General features: G+C 37.9%; 1 protein-coding gene and 1 pseudogene across 1 annotated transcript; both read right to left on the bottom strand.

Moving 5' to 3' along the window:
* Positions 1-1832: 1832 nt before the first annotated feature.
* On the bottom strand, positions 1833-3229 carry LOC119506100 (DPEP2 neighbor protein-like). Its single transcript, XM_037798983.1, has 2 exons — positions 3163-3229; positions 1833-2134 (listed from the first exon to the last, which is right to left on the bottom strand). The coding sequence occupies exons 1-2, from the start codon at positions 3227-3229 to the stop codon at positions 1833-1835; spliced, it is 369 nt and encodes a 122-aa protein (XP_037654911.1).
* Positions 3230-14957: 11728 nt separating this feature from the next.
* On the bottom strand, positions 14958-15246 carry LOC119506385 (annotated as a pseudogene).
* Between the last annotated feature and the right edge of the window lie 405 nt (positions 15247-15651).

Here is a 15651-nt window from a genome sequence, read left to right as displayed (position 1 = left end):
CCCCACTTAAAAATGTATTCAGGAAGACTGGTGTGGGTGCTGGGGACCTCTGTTTTTCACAAGAGCCCCAGGTAAGTCTATTTACTTCATGTTTGGGAATTGCCCTCCTGTCTGACTCCTCCAGTAACCACAAATCTGCCTCAGTCTTACCAAGTATCAGAGACAGACTTCTGTGGGTCAGTTAACTCCACAGTGGGGACTCTCTGGGAGCCCCTGGACCTGTGCCTCCTTCCTCTAACCCAAGTTAGAGAAACTTCTTAAGTTATCAGAAACTTTTCTGGCCTGGAGGGTGTGTGTGTGCTAGGAGGAGGGGCAACGGGCTGGCTCTGTGGCCCCTGAAGAGAAGTGTGTGCTGCCCGCAGAGGGGGCGGCTTCACCTGGGGCTGAGCACAGCGAGCTGCTGACAGGACCTGCTGGTCACAGGCTGCTGGGGAGGTGGGCCCAGGACACAGGCCCCAACCCCCTGCTGTTTCTTCTCTGCTGGCTGCCCCCCCTCCCCCACTCCCCAGGACCAACTGTCCCCTTAACTGTGGAGACATTCCACCGGTGCCAGCCAGGTACTTCACTGCCTTGGGAGACAGCAGTTAGAGTGGTCTACATCAGATCGCTTCACCACCCTCTTCAAATCCCTCTCCTGGTTCCCATCATGCTTAAAATAAGATCCATGCTCCTGGCCATGGCTGACAAGGCCCATTATGGTCTGGCCTGTGCCTACTTCTCCCTCGGCATCTTTCATTCTCTCTGTCAGCTCCCCAGCCATACTGGCTCTTTAGCTGGTCCTAGAACAAGCCAGGTTCATTCTTATCCCAGGGTCTTTATGTTTATCATTTCCTCTGCCAGGAATGTTCCCTCCTACCCCTCACAAGCTCCTTAATTCACATCGCTGCTGAAATATCACCTCCTCAAAGAAGCCTTCCCTGACTACCTAGTGTAACATAGCACCCCCTCATCACTCTACCCTCTTTTCCTGCCTTATTTTTCTTTATAGCAATTATAACTACCTGAAATTATGCTATTTACTTGTTTGTCTCTTCCCTTAGTTGTGGGTGTTGAGGAGAGTGGCTTTGATCATCTCGTCTATCCCAAGCAACTAGCACAGTGGCGGGTATGTAACAAGTGCACAATAAATATTTGTTGAATAAATGGATAAATGAATGGATTGATAAGACAGAAGAGCATCTTCTCAACCCTGCATCTCTTCTATATCTCTTCTATACATGCACACACATGCACACACACACAGAAGCACTCACCAGTCTTTCCATTTCTTAAGAACCTACTTGTGTCCTGCCCCAGTTCACACAGGTATCAGTGAGGGCACCTTGTAGTCAGAAGCTGAACCCAAGAGTCCCTCTTGGAGACAGGACAACCAAGTCCCACAAATGGGAAGGTATTCAAGGGAACTGGGACAGGCTTGGACAGGCTGGATTTCAAGCAAACACTGTTAAAGAAAAACCATTTTATTGAGCAGTGGGGACCCCACTAGGGCCAGAAAGGGCTGGGAGTAAAGGAGTATGCTAGCCTCAGGGGCTCCAGAGAGCAGGTCTCCCTGGGTCTCCCTCTTCTGCCTCCTAGGAACTCTGACAGGAGGCTCCCTGGGTGGCCACAGATTGCTTCCTCTTGGTCTCTGCCAGTTTCAGGAAGCCCAGTCCCTCCTGGGTTCTGCTGGTTCTGCAGTTCCTTGCCGATGGCCAGTTGGTATGGAAGGGGCTTGGGCAGGCTCAGGCAGGAAGGCTCAGGTTCTATCTCCAGTGATGGGCAATGGAGGTCACTGCAAAAAGAGGCACTAGAGGTCTTTGGCAGCTAAATGTCTGTCCTCTGCATAGAGTGGCTCAGCCAGCAAGCTTCTGGTGGGTCAGCCTCCTGGCACTGTGCTGTAAACGCCGAATTTTGGGGCCAGAGCAGCCTGGGTCTTCGTCTGACTCTGCCAGAGCTCGGCGTCTCTTGAGACCCCGCCTGGGGCCTGGCTTCTCTGCTTCCGCCTTTGCTGGGGTGGCCACAGGAGCATCCCCATAGACCCGGTAGCCTCCAACCAGGCAGTACGTCTCCCCATGCCAGCACACCCGGGTTTCTCCACACCCTCGGTAGAGGAGATGGTAGTAGCCAGGTGTGGGAGGAGAAACAGGAGCCACAGCTGCAGGGAAGAAGACCAGAACTGATCAGTCACTTTTGCTTTCCAGGACCTCCCCTCTCTCACTGTTGCTGCCTGATGCCCTCCTGTCTGGGCCATCACGCCCAAGAGACCCCTTGAGAAGGTGTATTGACTGAAAGGCAATTCCGTGGAGACTCCGGCAGCAGTAGGAGACGAGGAAATCTGTTTCCCATTCCCAAAGACAACAGTTTAACCCCAAAATGATTCTGATTCTCTCCCTTCCACAACCCAGGAAACATTTCTTAAAGCCTGTTACTTCTGAGGCTTTGCTAGAAATGGTTTCCAAGTTTTGAAAAAAAATAATCTCAGATAAATCAGTTAAGAACCCCTCTCTCCTGGCAGCTAATCTTGGGCCCCAATCATGCTGCCTGTTTCAACCACACTCAACTCTAGCCCTCTGATACTTTCATCTAGATTAGGAAGTGGCAAAAGTACTGAGGCAGAGCAACCAGGAGGTTCAGATTCAAATTCTGCATACCAAGCTTGGTTCAAGGAGCTTCTCACATTAACCCAACCTCCTGAGACAGTTTCCCAGACCTCCAGTCTCAGTAGCACTTCATCTCTCCCTCAGTTCTGCTGCTCCTCCCAGCTCTATGACACCACCCTTTGCCCCAGGACCAGCAGCTCAGTCAGGCCCGTGTCTGAGGGCACCCGTGTGTGTGTTGACATGACAGCATCGTAAACTGCCTGGGTCTGACATGAGTGGTCCTCAATAGCTCTTCCTCAAACTGCTCTATCACTTGCCAACAAAAACAGCACTCAAGAAAGCATGTGAATGGCAGCACCTTGCAACCTAAGGCTAGATTTATACGGATTAGGACCTTTCGGAGCCGTTGTCCAGGGCCCTCAGCAGGAAGCAGGAACCCCATGGGGCCCTGAAGGGGTCCTTGACTCCAAGCCATTGGTACTACTTATGGCTGGGCAAGTTCTGAGGTGTGGTGGGCAAGCCCAAAAGGACATGTGGCAGCCAGATGAGGTCGTGTGCACACAAATGCCCAGTCCAGGCCTACCTGCTGTGCTGCCCGCCCAGGGGACAGAAGACAAGTTAGCGTTAATGTAGAAGATCCGGTCAGACATTCTCCCTCAAGCAACCAAACGGACTGGCGTCTCTTAGAGAACTGGCAGGGAAGTTTCCCCAAGGGCACTACGTTTGCATAGTTACCCTGCCATGGAAACCCTGAGACTGCCTGTGAGGTCATCACTATCCGGTGAGGTCACGGAAGGAATCTGTGACTGGAGGGGCAGGCTGCAGGCCCTCGGGGTTTATGGGGGGGAGCGGGGTAGAGGTAGAGAGACACCTGCCTGGACCCTCACCCCTGGCCCTCTCCACCCCTGCCCTGGTCAAGTAGCCACTCCCTGTGGGGCATCCTTCTGGGGCTGGCACAGACCCAGCACCCCAAACGAGAGAAACCCAAACTCTAAGACTAGTTTCAGGGGCTCCCATAACTTTGTATAACTGCTCCTTCAAAGCACTTTGCCCATTTGTAATTTCACACATATCTGTAAGTTCCTTTCCATTGTCCCTCTCTTCCACTGTCCCTTTTTTCCCCTCACCTTTTTTTACATTTTTGTGAAATATAACATATATAGAGAGAAGCGATAACATTCGAAGTACAATTTAACAAGTAGTTAGAGAGCAAATTTCAAAGGATGTTGTGGGTTATAGTTCCACCATTTCAGTTATTTCCTTATTGTGAAGTAGAACATATGTACTAAAGGTGCCTCATTATTTTATCCTGTGTGCCAACCGCAGTACCTGGCATATTGTAGGGCTAAGTGAATATTTGTTGAATGAATAATTGAAAAAGAGAGAAGGAGACTTGGGATGGAAGATCGAGGTTTCTTTTGTACATATTTAGCATGAGATCCCATGAGACATCCAAGTGGGGGTGTGTACTGGGTAGCTAGTAGGAGATAGAGATACTTTTGGGGACCATCAGCATTTAGCCGATATTTTAAGTCATGGGATTAAATGAATTTGCAAGGGAGAGTTTTTGAAATTAGAAGGGAAGAGTACCTGAGACTAAGAAGGAACCAGCAAAGGAGACCGAGAAGGACAGACCGGAGAGATGGGAGGGAAACCAGGAGACTGCGGGGTCAGGGGAGCCCGGGGAAGAGAGAGATCCCGGGAAGAGGGGAGAGTCAACCATGGCACATGCTGTTAGGGGAATAAGTGAGGAGAGGTAAGTGTCTAGCAGATTGAGCAACTTCGAGGAAACTGGTGATGTTAATCGGAGCAGTTTTGGTAGAGTGGCAGAGGTGGAAGCCAGGCTGGAGCGGGCTGAGGAGGGAAAAGAAAGTGGGGAGAGTATCCATAACTCTGAGCAGCGCACACCGTGCCAGCTTCGTGGCTTTTCAGGGCGACCATCTTTTGTTAGAATAAATAAAGTAATATTAACAGTAGTTATCCCTGAGACCTGGGATTTTGCTGTTCTTCCTTTTACTCCTTTTGCCTCTACCTTCAAAGTATTTCTAGAATGGGCCATTTCTCACCTCCTCCACTACTGGCTTCCTCGTCTGTGCCACCAGTACCTCTCACATTGGTTACCGAGTCACCTTCTAACTAGTCTTGCTGCATCTACTCTTAACAGTCTGCTCTTAATATAACAAAGTTATCAGTCAGATCATGCCTCTCTTCTACTTAAAACACTTTACTGGCTCCTATTTCATGGGCATAAAAAAAAAATGATGCCAGCTGGAACATAAGGAAGGTATGTGTTTAAATTATTGAAAGATAACTGTCATTGCAGAATCCAATAATCCTTAAATATTCAAATATAAAAACAAATTAAGATTTTTTCAGGAAAATTAACATGCACATACACAAACCCACACAAAGAGATAATTTATAGCCCACAGATTTGTGCTTCAAAAATTTTCCAGACGGAAGGATTAAAACCTCAGACGGAACCTTGTATTGCCTCAAAGAAATAATACTAAACATGTAAAATTGAAAGAAAATATATCAGGCATTGGAATTTTAAACATTTTGTTGTTCTAAAACTAGTTGACTGAAGGAAAACTAGGTTTAGGCATTGTGTGGCTTGAGCTATAAATAAAAGTGAAGATTATGACAAAAATAGCTCCAAGAAAGCATAGTTAATAAAAAAGTTCAGAAGGATGGAAAAAGCCTGTAAATATAAGAAAAGAGAAACGCATTTACAAGATGAGAAGTTACTGAAAAAGGCATACAGTGAAAACATAAATGCTTAAGAAGGACTTACTTCTAATTGTAAATAAAAGTAAAAAAAAAGAGGAGGAGAAAGAAATAAAAATTATATATACACATATTTCAAAGCAAAAAAATTCATGGTAAATTAATTTTATTTGTTATTGATGTATTATAAGACCCAATATAAAAATAAATTCAGAAAGTATAAGTATAATGCAGATTTTACAGATTTTAATTGTATGTTTTCTTTTATTAGCAGACTGTTGTTAAATATTTTATTCCTGAAATAGAGGTTGAACTTTAAACATTCAAAAAATTTTTAAGAATATAAGCAGATTTAATTTTACAAAGAAAATCTTAATATAAATTGAAAAGAAAATCAAATGTTATAATTCTAGTGCTTGAAGACAATGTATCTAATTACAATTACAAAAGTTTAAATAAACAAAAAATCAAGTACTTGGGAAATGAAAACATACTTCCTTAAAAACCTTCAAATTGCAAAGGCAAATAGAATTGGATTTTCAGATTATGTAGAGGATATTTTCTATAAAAATGAAACAAATACTCTACCTTACAAAAATTTGAGGTACAAGAAAATAATCATTCCTTGAAAATTCTTAGCTTTACACCATTTCTCTATTAAAGATTTCAAAATAAATGAGTGAAGCATTAACTGAAGAATTTATTTATTTTTAAGGAACTTTAAGAAAAATTTGAAATCAGGATAAAGGGAATTATTTTATGAAGTACACAGAATGTCAGCAAAGTACTTTATAGACACATTACAGAAAGGTAGGTTTTCAAATATTTAGCAATTAGACACCAAACATATTACTGCATGCAGAAACTTAACATGGAAAATTTACAAAATTTCAGATCCTAAAGCTTTGCAAGAGTATTTTACCAAGTTACCAAGAACACAGTCATCTCACAGGTTTAAATGACAAAGTAAATGCCAAAAGTTTTACTTATAAGTAGTAACCGAAAACTGCAAAAGATTATGTAAAAAATAACAATACTTATGTAAAATATACATACATATGCATAATTGTTACTTTAGAAGAATAAAATTAACCTCTTACTGATTATTCAGTCCTCTTTAGGGCATTTCCATTTTATTTAATATTTTTCACTATTTCCAAGTTTTCTTCACTGTTAATATGTAACATGTTCTATAGTTTAATTATTTCACAATATTATGCTTAGCTCTAGGTCTGGATGATTGAACACTGAATTTTAACTTTTAACAGTTTATTAGTTTAAGTGAACTGAAAGTAATTTATAGAACACCAGTGAATATTCCTCAAAAGAAGAGCCATTGTGTATTCAAAATATTGCAAAATATAGGTTTTCTGATAACAATGGCCACAATTTATTTGTACTGCATCAAGTGCTTTACATTCTTCATCTCATTCAATCTTCACAGTAACTCACAGACCTGGAATTTTTATTTATCTTGTATAATTGAGGACACTGAGTCTTGAATTATCAGTGAGTTATTAAAGATTATATAGCAAAAATGATCGCAGATCTAGAATCATAACCTTGGAACGTCTGATTTCAAAGTAAGTGCTTTCAAACTCTATACTTGTTTCTTCCCTATATATTAAATGGATTGAGTTTGGGAACTATCAATGTGTCAAAAAAATGGCTGTTTTCTATAATAAATGTATCTGAAATTGGAACATCCATGGGGATTTATGTAATATTTAAAAGGTGATATGACATTTTCTTATTTTGCATATTAGTTGCTCTTTATAAAACACTTGTATTTAAACACCGAGTTTAAATCTTAAAGCACGATTTCCAATTTCAAAATGGATTTCCAAAACCATTTTCCTGAAAATATTCAGGATCATGTTTGGCCAAGTAAAAGACGGCTCAACAGAATTATAAACTAAAAGATTAATTTATCTTAGATAGAATCCAAGTAAATATGCAAATGTGACAGAAAGAAAAGGTGAGGTTAAATGAACAGCATCACTGTCCTTTGAATTGCCCGGAGCCTTCTCTCTTCTGCATGATTCTAATGAGAGCATTTTTCACCTCTTTGTTCCTAAGACTGTAAATGAGTGGATTCAGCATGGGGATCACTATTGTGTAAAACACAGAGGCCACTTGATCCCTTCCCAAGGAGTAGGACTGCGTTGGTTTTAAATAAGTAAAAATCGTAGTGCTGTAAAAGATGGTGACCCCCAGGCAGTGGGAGGCACAAGCAGAGAAGGCTTTGCGTTTTCCTGAAGTGGAATTAATTTTCATGATGGTAGACAGAATGGACCCATAGGACACAGAGATTGTGATAAGAGACACCATTACATTGACACAACTAAAAATGAGTATCATAATTTCAGTGTCCTGAGTGTCAGTGCAGGACAGGGCTAAAATTGGGATTGTGTCCCAGAAAAAGTGGTGGATTGCAATGGATTTACAGAAATGCAAACTGTTCATGTAAACAACATTGACTAATGATTCAGTAAAGCCAGTCACATAGGACCCAGTGACGAGGGCTCGGCAGAATCTCCTGGACATAACAACTGGGTAAGTCAGAAGATTGCAGATAGCTACATAGCGGTCATAGGCCATTGAAGAGAGAAGGAAAAATTCAGTGACACCCAGGAAGAAAAAGAAAGACATCTGGGTGAAGCAGCCCATGAATGAAATACACTTGGTAGAATTCAATAAATTCTCTAGGGTTTTAGGTGTGATGGCCGTAGAGTAACAGAAGTCAAGGAATGACAGGTGACTGAGGAAAAAATACATGTGGGTGAGAAGCTGGACGTCCAGGCGAATTATCAGTATCATCCCTGCATTTCCCAACACGGTAATCAAGTATATCATGAGAAATAACATAAAGAGGACCCTCTGGATCACCTCAGAGTCTGTCAATCCCATAAGAATGAAATCAAGCACATTTGTGTGATTCCTACTTCACGTAGTGTTCAACTGTTGTAAACTGTTCGGAAATCAAAGCTGATATTCAGCATGAATGGCTTGAAAAAGTTTTTTGTTTATGTGAATGACCTGGCATTTAAAAAAAATTGTTTAGTTCTTCTAGAAATTGTTAACAAAGTGTAATTTGCAAAATATGACTGAAAAAATCTTAATGTTAATATAGATAGCTATAAGTCATCATTTGAATATTCTGTAATACAAGTCCATGTATATTACATAATTGGACTGAATGGTCAGGGTTATAAATGCTTGCCTTCATTAACACGTTTAATCCACCTGAAAATATTATACCATAGGTGTTACTATTATCCTCATTTTTAGATAAGAAAAAGGGCAGAAAATGTTTAAGTAACTTATCCAGAGTCAAAGCCATTAAATGTTGATTCTGTCATTCTACAGAGATATGTGGAGTCCAGAGAACATGTTCGTAACATTATCTAACTCTGTACGGTTAATTTCAGCAAAACTGAGAAAATATTTGTTTTGTAATAACCAATGACAGAAAAAGTTTTAATGAGTCATTTACTTTTATTTTGTATACAATTTTATTTAACACAATGTCTAATCATAAATATCAACCTTATAGGGCTTTATTTGATTGTGTTAAAATTAAGATCACACAACATTTTAATTTCTGAAAGATAAGTTGTTTTCCAAAATTGACCATTCAAAATAAAAACTCTTCCAAAATTATACTTCCAATTTATGTGCATTGCTTGTGGACCCAGATTCCATCAATTCTGTATTTCCATTTCTGCAAGTCCTGGCTTCCCTTAGGCCTAAATGATACGCATATGCATAGGTATGTTCTTTTAATAACACACCCATTTTATTTGATTTGAAATAAAACCCTTTAATTTTGACAATAATACTGACCATGAGCAAAAGGTGGTGGTAAAGTTTCTTCCAAAATCATCTGTCTAGATATTTGTCATCCTCAAATTTTTCACACAAATAAAATATATAATTTATATACAGAGATCCAAATTCCTAGGTCAAAATGTTTGCTCCCTTTAAAATAAACGAATTTTAATTTTTCTTGCATGCATTTTTGTTTTAACCTGAGGTAAAATAAATCAATCTAAAAATTTTGTTCAGGTTCTCATCGAATGGAAAGCTTACCTGGAAATTATGTCTCAGCAGTATACCACGGAGCTACTATGTATAAAAGTAGGGCAAAGTAACCCTTGCCTTTCATCTTGACAAAGCCACGGCACCTTTTGTATTGCGGACTGCTGATGAAACCTTTGGTCATCCCTGGGAACCAGTTTCCAAGAACTATTGCTAGGCATGTTTCCAAGGATAAAAGCTCAAGGACTAATGCATCCATGTTAGGTTTGTACCAGAGTTCCTTATTCCTTAGACACCTCATAATTTTGAGCATGATTGTTTGCTGTTCCTTTGTGATGCTCTAATTTGTTGTCTGGGTAACAAAGACGGTATTTCTAGAGAAATACTTAATTACTCTGTGACTGAAAGGCCAGATTGTTAACCACAAGGAGGGACTAGCACATTTTTCACAATGAAACATTTTTTTAAAAGGTGTAGCACTATCATGGGAGCAAAACTAGTTTATTACACAAAAATTAGAGTACAACAAAATTCAAGGAAGAAAATGAAAATAATTTGTAACTGTTAATCTTTACATGTATTTTCCTCCAATTATTTTCCTTTATGTATATGATGCTGTGCTAGTTTGGATGTGTTATGTCCTGCCAAAAGACATATTCGTGTTGATTAGGTCAGAACCTTGTTTCCATGGAGATGTGTCCCACCCAACTGTAGGTGATAACACTGATCAGATCATTTTCATGGAGGTGTGGCCCCTCCCATTCAGTGGGTACCTTGATTAGTTTACTAGAGCTCAGACAGAAGGAGCACATTGCCGAAGCTGAGAGAAGAAAGCCATTTTGAAACCAGACCCCAGAGCAGATGCCAGCCACATGCCTTTCCAGGTAACAGAGGTTTTCCAGATGCCAAACCTTTTCTCTAGTGAAGGTATACTAATGTTTATCCCCTAGCTTGGACAATTTATGGCCTTAAGACTGTAACTTTGTAACCAAATAAACCCCCTTTATAAAAGCTAATCCATTTTTTGTATTTTGCATTCTGGCAGCATTAGCAAACTGGAACAGATGCTTATTTATATATCTACTTACATATATGCATAATTTTATCATGCAGTATTTTCAGTAACTTTATCTTGACATTATCACTAAGTAATTATAATACTACTTGATCTAAATTAAATTAGCCTTTTGTAAAACCTCACAGTTTCATGTATTAAGCATTAGATGTTGCCCCATCACAAACTTTCCTCTAGGAGTGTGCACCAGGTGATGAATGGATATTTAGTTCTTCCAGATAACTTTTCATTTCAGATATTTTACCTTTCCATTCTTGATCATCTTAAAATATATTATAAACATCTTTATTCAAATGTTTTGCATTTCTTTTTTTTTTTTTCCTTTGTTGTGTGTTTAGTGATTTTTTTAATTATATACTGTGTTTTGGGAGTGATATCTTATAAACTGTTGACTATGTTGTCTTCCTTTAAAGTTTCTTCAGTTTTGTTCTGGCAGGCCATAAATTACAAACAGTGTATTTTTTAACATCTCAGATTTATTTTATTTTTTGATAAGGAAGACATGTTTGGTTTTCTCCTTATACTTAGTCTATGACCCTCACTCCAGGGCATGGTCCTTCTAATTTATGGCTTTTTTTTTTTCTCAGTTTCATGCCTGAGTAGATTATATAGAGATATTCTTCATAACCACTGGTTGTAACTCTAACTTCTCCAAGTGCTTAGTGAGCTCTAGTTGTATTCTGCTCTTAGCCCGGTGGCAGTGTCTCTTGGCTAAGCCCTTCAGTCCCACCTGCACACATGCAGCCCATTCTTCAGCCTCGGACCTACAGGGAACCCCCATACAGACATCTGGGGCCCCTTCTTCTGCTTCCCTGTCTTGAATGTTCTACTTCTTCAGGTGCTGGGAACTCCAATTTCTGTCTGCTTAGTTTTACAAGACTAGACCTTTATACTCTGCTTGTACTCTTTACTTCTTGCTCAGCTATCTAGAAAGACAAGTTAAACATAAGTCTCTTCTCATGTAATTCCAGAATCTCATGAATAACTGAACTTTCTGGCTTGTTGTCCACTGCCTGAAAGCAAAATTTATATGCATTTTGTCCAGGTTTAGAATTAGTTATGATATCATGGAAATTCTCATGCCACTTACTCTGTCAGGGCAGAAGCAAAAGTTTGACCACAGATTGTCAAACTCTTCTGATTTAAATGATGATATAGTTTCATATCCTAGGTCCCTACATCCTTTTCTGAAGTTTCTTCCTCCTCTCATGGAATACTTCCTGTTTTTTTTTTTTTTTACTTATTTCCCACCCCTTGGGGGTTGGGGGTGGTTGTTAAAGAATGGTTCTATGGTTCTATTTAATTTGTTTCTTTGTTTGATAAGTATAATCAATTTTTGGCTTTCTAATTCATTAATGCTATTTTAGTTTCATCACTGTTATTCTCTCTACTTTTTAAGATTTAACTCCTTTTTCTTTCTCTAGCATCATCATATAATTAATTATGTGATTTATTTATGTTTCCTGTTTAAGAATACCACATTTAATGTTTCTATTATTCATCTGAGCACCACTTTATTTTTATTGTATGTTCAGTGTTATGCATTACTTTTATTGTTATCCATTATATAAATAGTCTAGAATCAAATTTTTATTTTACATTTGATCAAGTATAACTTAGGATTGTGTTTTTAGCTTTAAGTGTTTTTAATTTTCAAGTTGAATAGAATTTCAGTTTTTATATTTTGAAAATTAATTGAAAATTAAAATACCTTGTTGTTAGAAAATGTGATTCCTTTATATTAAACTTTGGAAATTTATTGAAATACATGAATTATTTGAAATAAATTTGTATAAGTTACTCATAGATGCTGAGAAAGTAAGGTTTAAATGTTGATATGCAATTTCAGCCTTCTCACATATATTATTCAGATATTATAATCCCAAAATGTGTTTTATTTGTTGGATTAATTACATACTAGAAGAATTATGTACAAACATGCCATTGCATGTTATTCATTTATTCAGAAAACATTTTACTGAATGCCTGCAATGTACAGGGCATTGTCCACAGGGCTATATTCTATCTGAGAGAAACAGAAAAATACACAGAAATAAGTGGCATGCCATGTTTGAGTGTGAAAAGTACTATTTAGAAAGAGAAAGAAATTTTAAGATAGGGGAGTGGATAAGAAGTTCTAGCACAAGGGCATGAGGAAGCAAATGGAAATAGAGTGTCCAGGGCATGCCTCAATAAAATAGATAACATTTGATCAAAGACATGAAAAGTGAAGAGTTTGTCCCCTAACTGTTGTACACGGGGGGAAAGTTCTCCAGACAAGGGGGACACCAGTGCAAATGCCCTGGGCAAGGTGTGTGCTGTGCAGGTGAGCAACAGTGAGGTCTAACAAGAATGATGTTATATTAGGTGTCAGGGGAAGGGGGTGGGGGTAAGTGATGAAGAACATGTATGTTGAGAATAAGTGCTAAGGAGAAAATCTAAGGGGAGGGTGTACATGCAGACATTTGGACTTGTTCTCTTAAAAAATAATTTTCAGAGACTTTTCAGTGATAGGTCACATTTCAGCAACCTGGATGAAGTGAAGTAGAGATCCACAAAATTACCCAAAGGAAATGAGGCTCAGGTAAATGGAACAGTTAAAACAACATTCTGTACAATTAGTCACTTTGTGCCATTTGACCCTATGATTTGCATCACTATATCTTAGTAAAAATTGTGTAAGAATTATTTTATATTAGATCTTGGGTTTTGATTTACTCTGATGATACTTAACTTTTTAGAGGAATTTGTTCCACTTAAAAAAGTTAGATTTTCTATAATTTATTTATATTTCATTGAATAAATATTTCTACTTTCTTTATTAAAATATATTTTTCCTTCTTGTGCCTCCTTTCTTATATGGTATCTTTAGCTATTTTTAGATAGCTCTCTATCCACCCTCCGCACCTTTTCCATATTTTGCAAGGCAAATATCCAATGAAAAATCCTCATTTTTCTGTACTACTTTTTCTTATTATCAGCTAATATTCTTGAGTTTGTTTTTTTCCCTGAAACAGCTTTTTATTAAACAACAAAGCAGAATCACAACACAATTTTCAAATGTTTGTAAATTAGGTCACAAAAGGATGCAAAATGTTTCTAGTATGATTATTAAATATTCATACAGCTGAAGTCATTTATTGAACTTTACTTGCACCAATACAAACATAAGATTATTATCCCATGATTAAAAGTGACCCAAATCTAAAACCACAAGCTATATTAGAATCTGTCTTCCTGTTATAACTAACATTTCAACATTACTTCTGCAAAATTCCCTTAACAAAAAAAAGTGCTAATAAAAGGATGCCCAAAATTCTAAAAATCAAGTAGTTGGATTTACAGAAAATTCAAGAACTAATGAGATTAAATACTGAGAAAAATTATCAACCAGTACATATATAAAATAAAATCCTCCCATTTTATTCATTATTCTGATACTAACATAGTCTTAAGGATTTTTGCAAACTTGATCTTCTGGGCACCATAAATAAACCTTAAGAGACCAAACACTTTGTAACTGTTTCCTTCCAAATTTGTCTTACATAAAGTTAGTCAGACTTAATCCACTTTCATATATATTCCCCAAAAGTCCTAATCTATGTCAGGTATTACACAAATCTGGAGTGAAAACATTTGGAGTTGGTTACTGTTTATCTAGCACTTTTTCCATTTTATTTCTATGTTTCCCGAGGTTTTCTATTTTAAACACACACACACACACACACACACACACACACACACACACACACACTTATACACATACAACCAGAGCTCATCTTTGTAGATACCAAGTGGTCATTTTGTGCGGAAGGAAGTTTTGAACAACAAATATCCCAATTTGAAACTTCACAGTTTTAAAGAACAATCTTATTTATAGCCTCTGTTTTCAATTTATCAAAGAGGAACTAACAGTCCTATCCTGTTACTAAATATAACAAATTACAGGTCTTAGTTGAGAAACTTATTTTGGTTAAGTTCAACAATGAATTCAGGTTAAATTCATAAATGATTAATTACTCAAATTGCTTTTACAAATGTGGAACCAACTGTTCATCCTTAGGAGAGGGGAACTGGGAAGGAAAAGGCAAATGGAAAAGAGGCACAAGATGGTGGGCAGAGTACATAAAGCTGTGTATTCAGTGCATAATTTTGGTCACTTTTTTACAAAATGGTAGTTATTTTTGTATCATTTTTTACAAAGCCTATAAAAAAGACAGTGTTATACTTACAAATCAAAGCGAATTTGATAAAACACTCATTTTCAAGTTTTCTTAAATATATACAATTCTAATTATAAAGTCTCTATAATCAATACATTTATGCATTTTCATAGACTGAGATAACATACAAACTCATAGAAGTCTCCATTCATACTTTTAGAGCTCTTAATTCTTGCTTAGATTTGCCATTATCTTCATAAATATTCAATGAAACCACAAACAAATGTACTATAACTTTTGGAATCTATTCAAATTTTAAAGAAAAAAAGATCAGCAACAATTCCATAAAGCAGAAAGGATATCAATCCCTTACTTTCTTTTGCTTTTTGTATTAGTTGTTTGAAAAACACTAGAAGCTGACAGGAGGTTTTCTATATATTGTCCAAGAACTTGGTTTTCTGATTTTAGCTTCAGATTTTCTTCCTTAACTGCATCTACTCTTGCTGAGAGAACTTCAAGTGTGTGTTGGAGTTCCAACACTTGATTAATAAGTCATGTTTTTTCGTCCAGTTCCACCTGATTTTCAGCCAATGGCATCCGTGTCAGTATTCATCATCTTGGGTAAAAAACTTTTGGGTCTCAGATACAAAACCCTTGATGAATGGTCTGCTGCTTGTAGCACCAGGAGAGGGGAGGGGATTTAGAAGAAGACGCCCGAGGCTGGGGCACTTGGACCAGAAGACACCTACAACTCCCTGGAGTTCATTTTTAAATGGACCTCTGATTGTTGTGAATGGATTTAAGAGTGAGTCTGCATCCACATGATATCAACAAGTTAATTTCATTTCATTTATTTTATTTTCATTAGATTTTTGTTTTGGGGGGAATTCCTTTAATAATTTTCAAAATAAAACTAGTTAAGAGAAGTAATCTTTGTTTTTTTAGTTGATATAAAATATATCTTAAAGTGAACAAAATAATTGTCTTAATTTTAAAGCCTGTTACAACAAACATGTTTTAAGGTGAGTGCCTTTCCTCAACATGTTAAAAAAGAAAATGTATC

This window comes from Choloepus didactylus, chromosome 11 (genome assembly GCF_015220235.1).
Source record: "Choloepus didactylus isolate mChoDid1 chromosome 11, mChoDid1.pri, whole genome shotgun sequence".
Taxonomy (NCBI): domain Eukaryota; kingdom Metazoa; phylum Chordata; class Mammalia; order Pilosa; family Megalonychidae; genus Choloepus; species Choloepus didactylus.
This window is presented reverse-complemented; position numbering and strand designations above follow the sequence as displayed.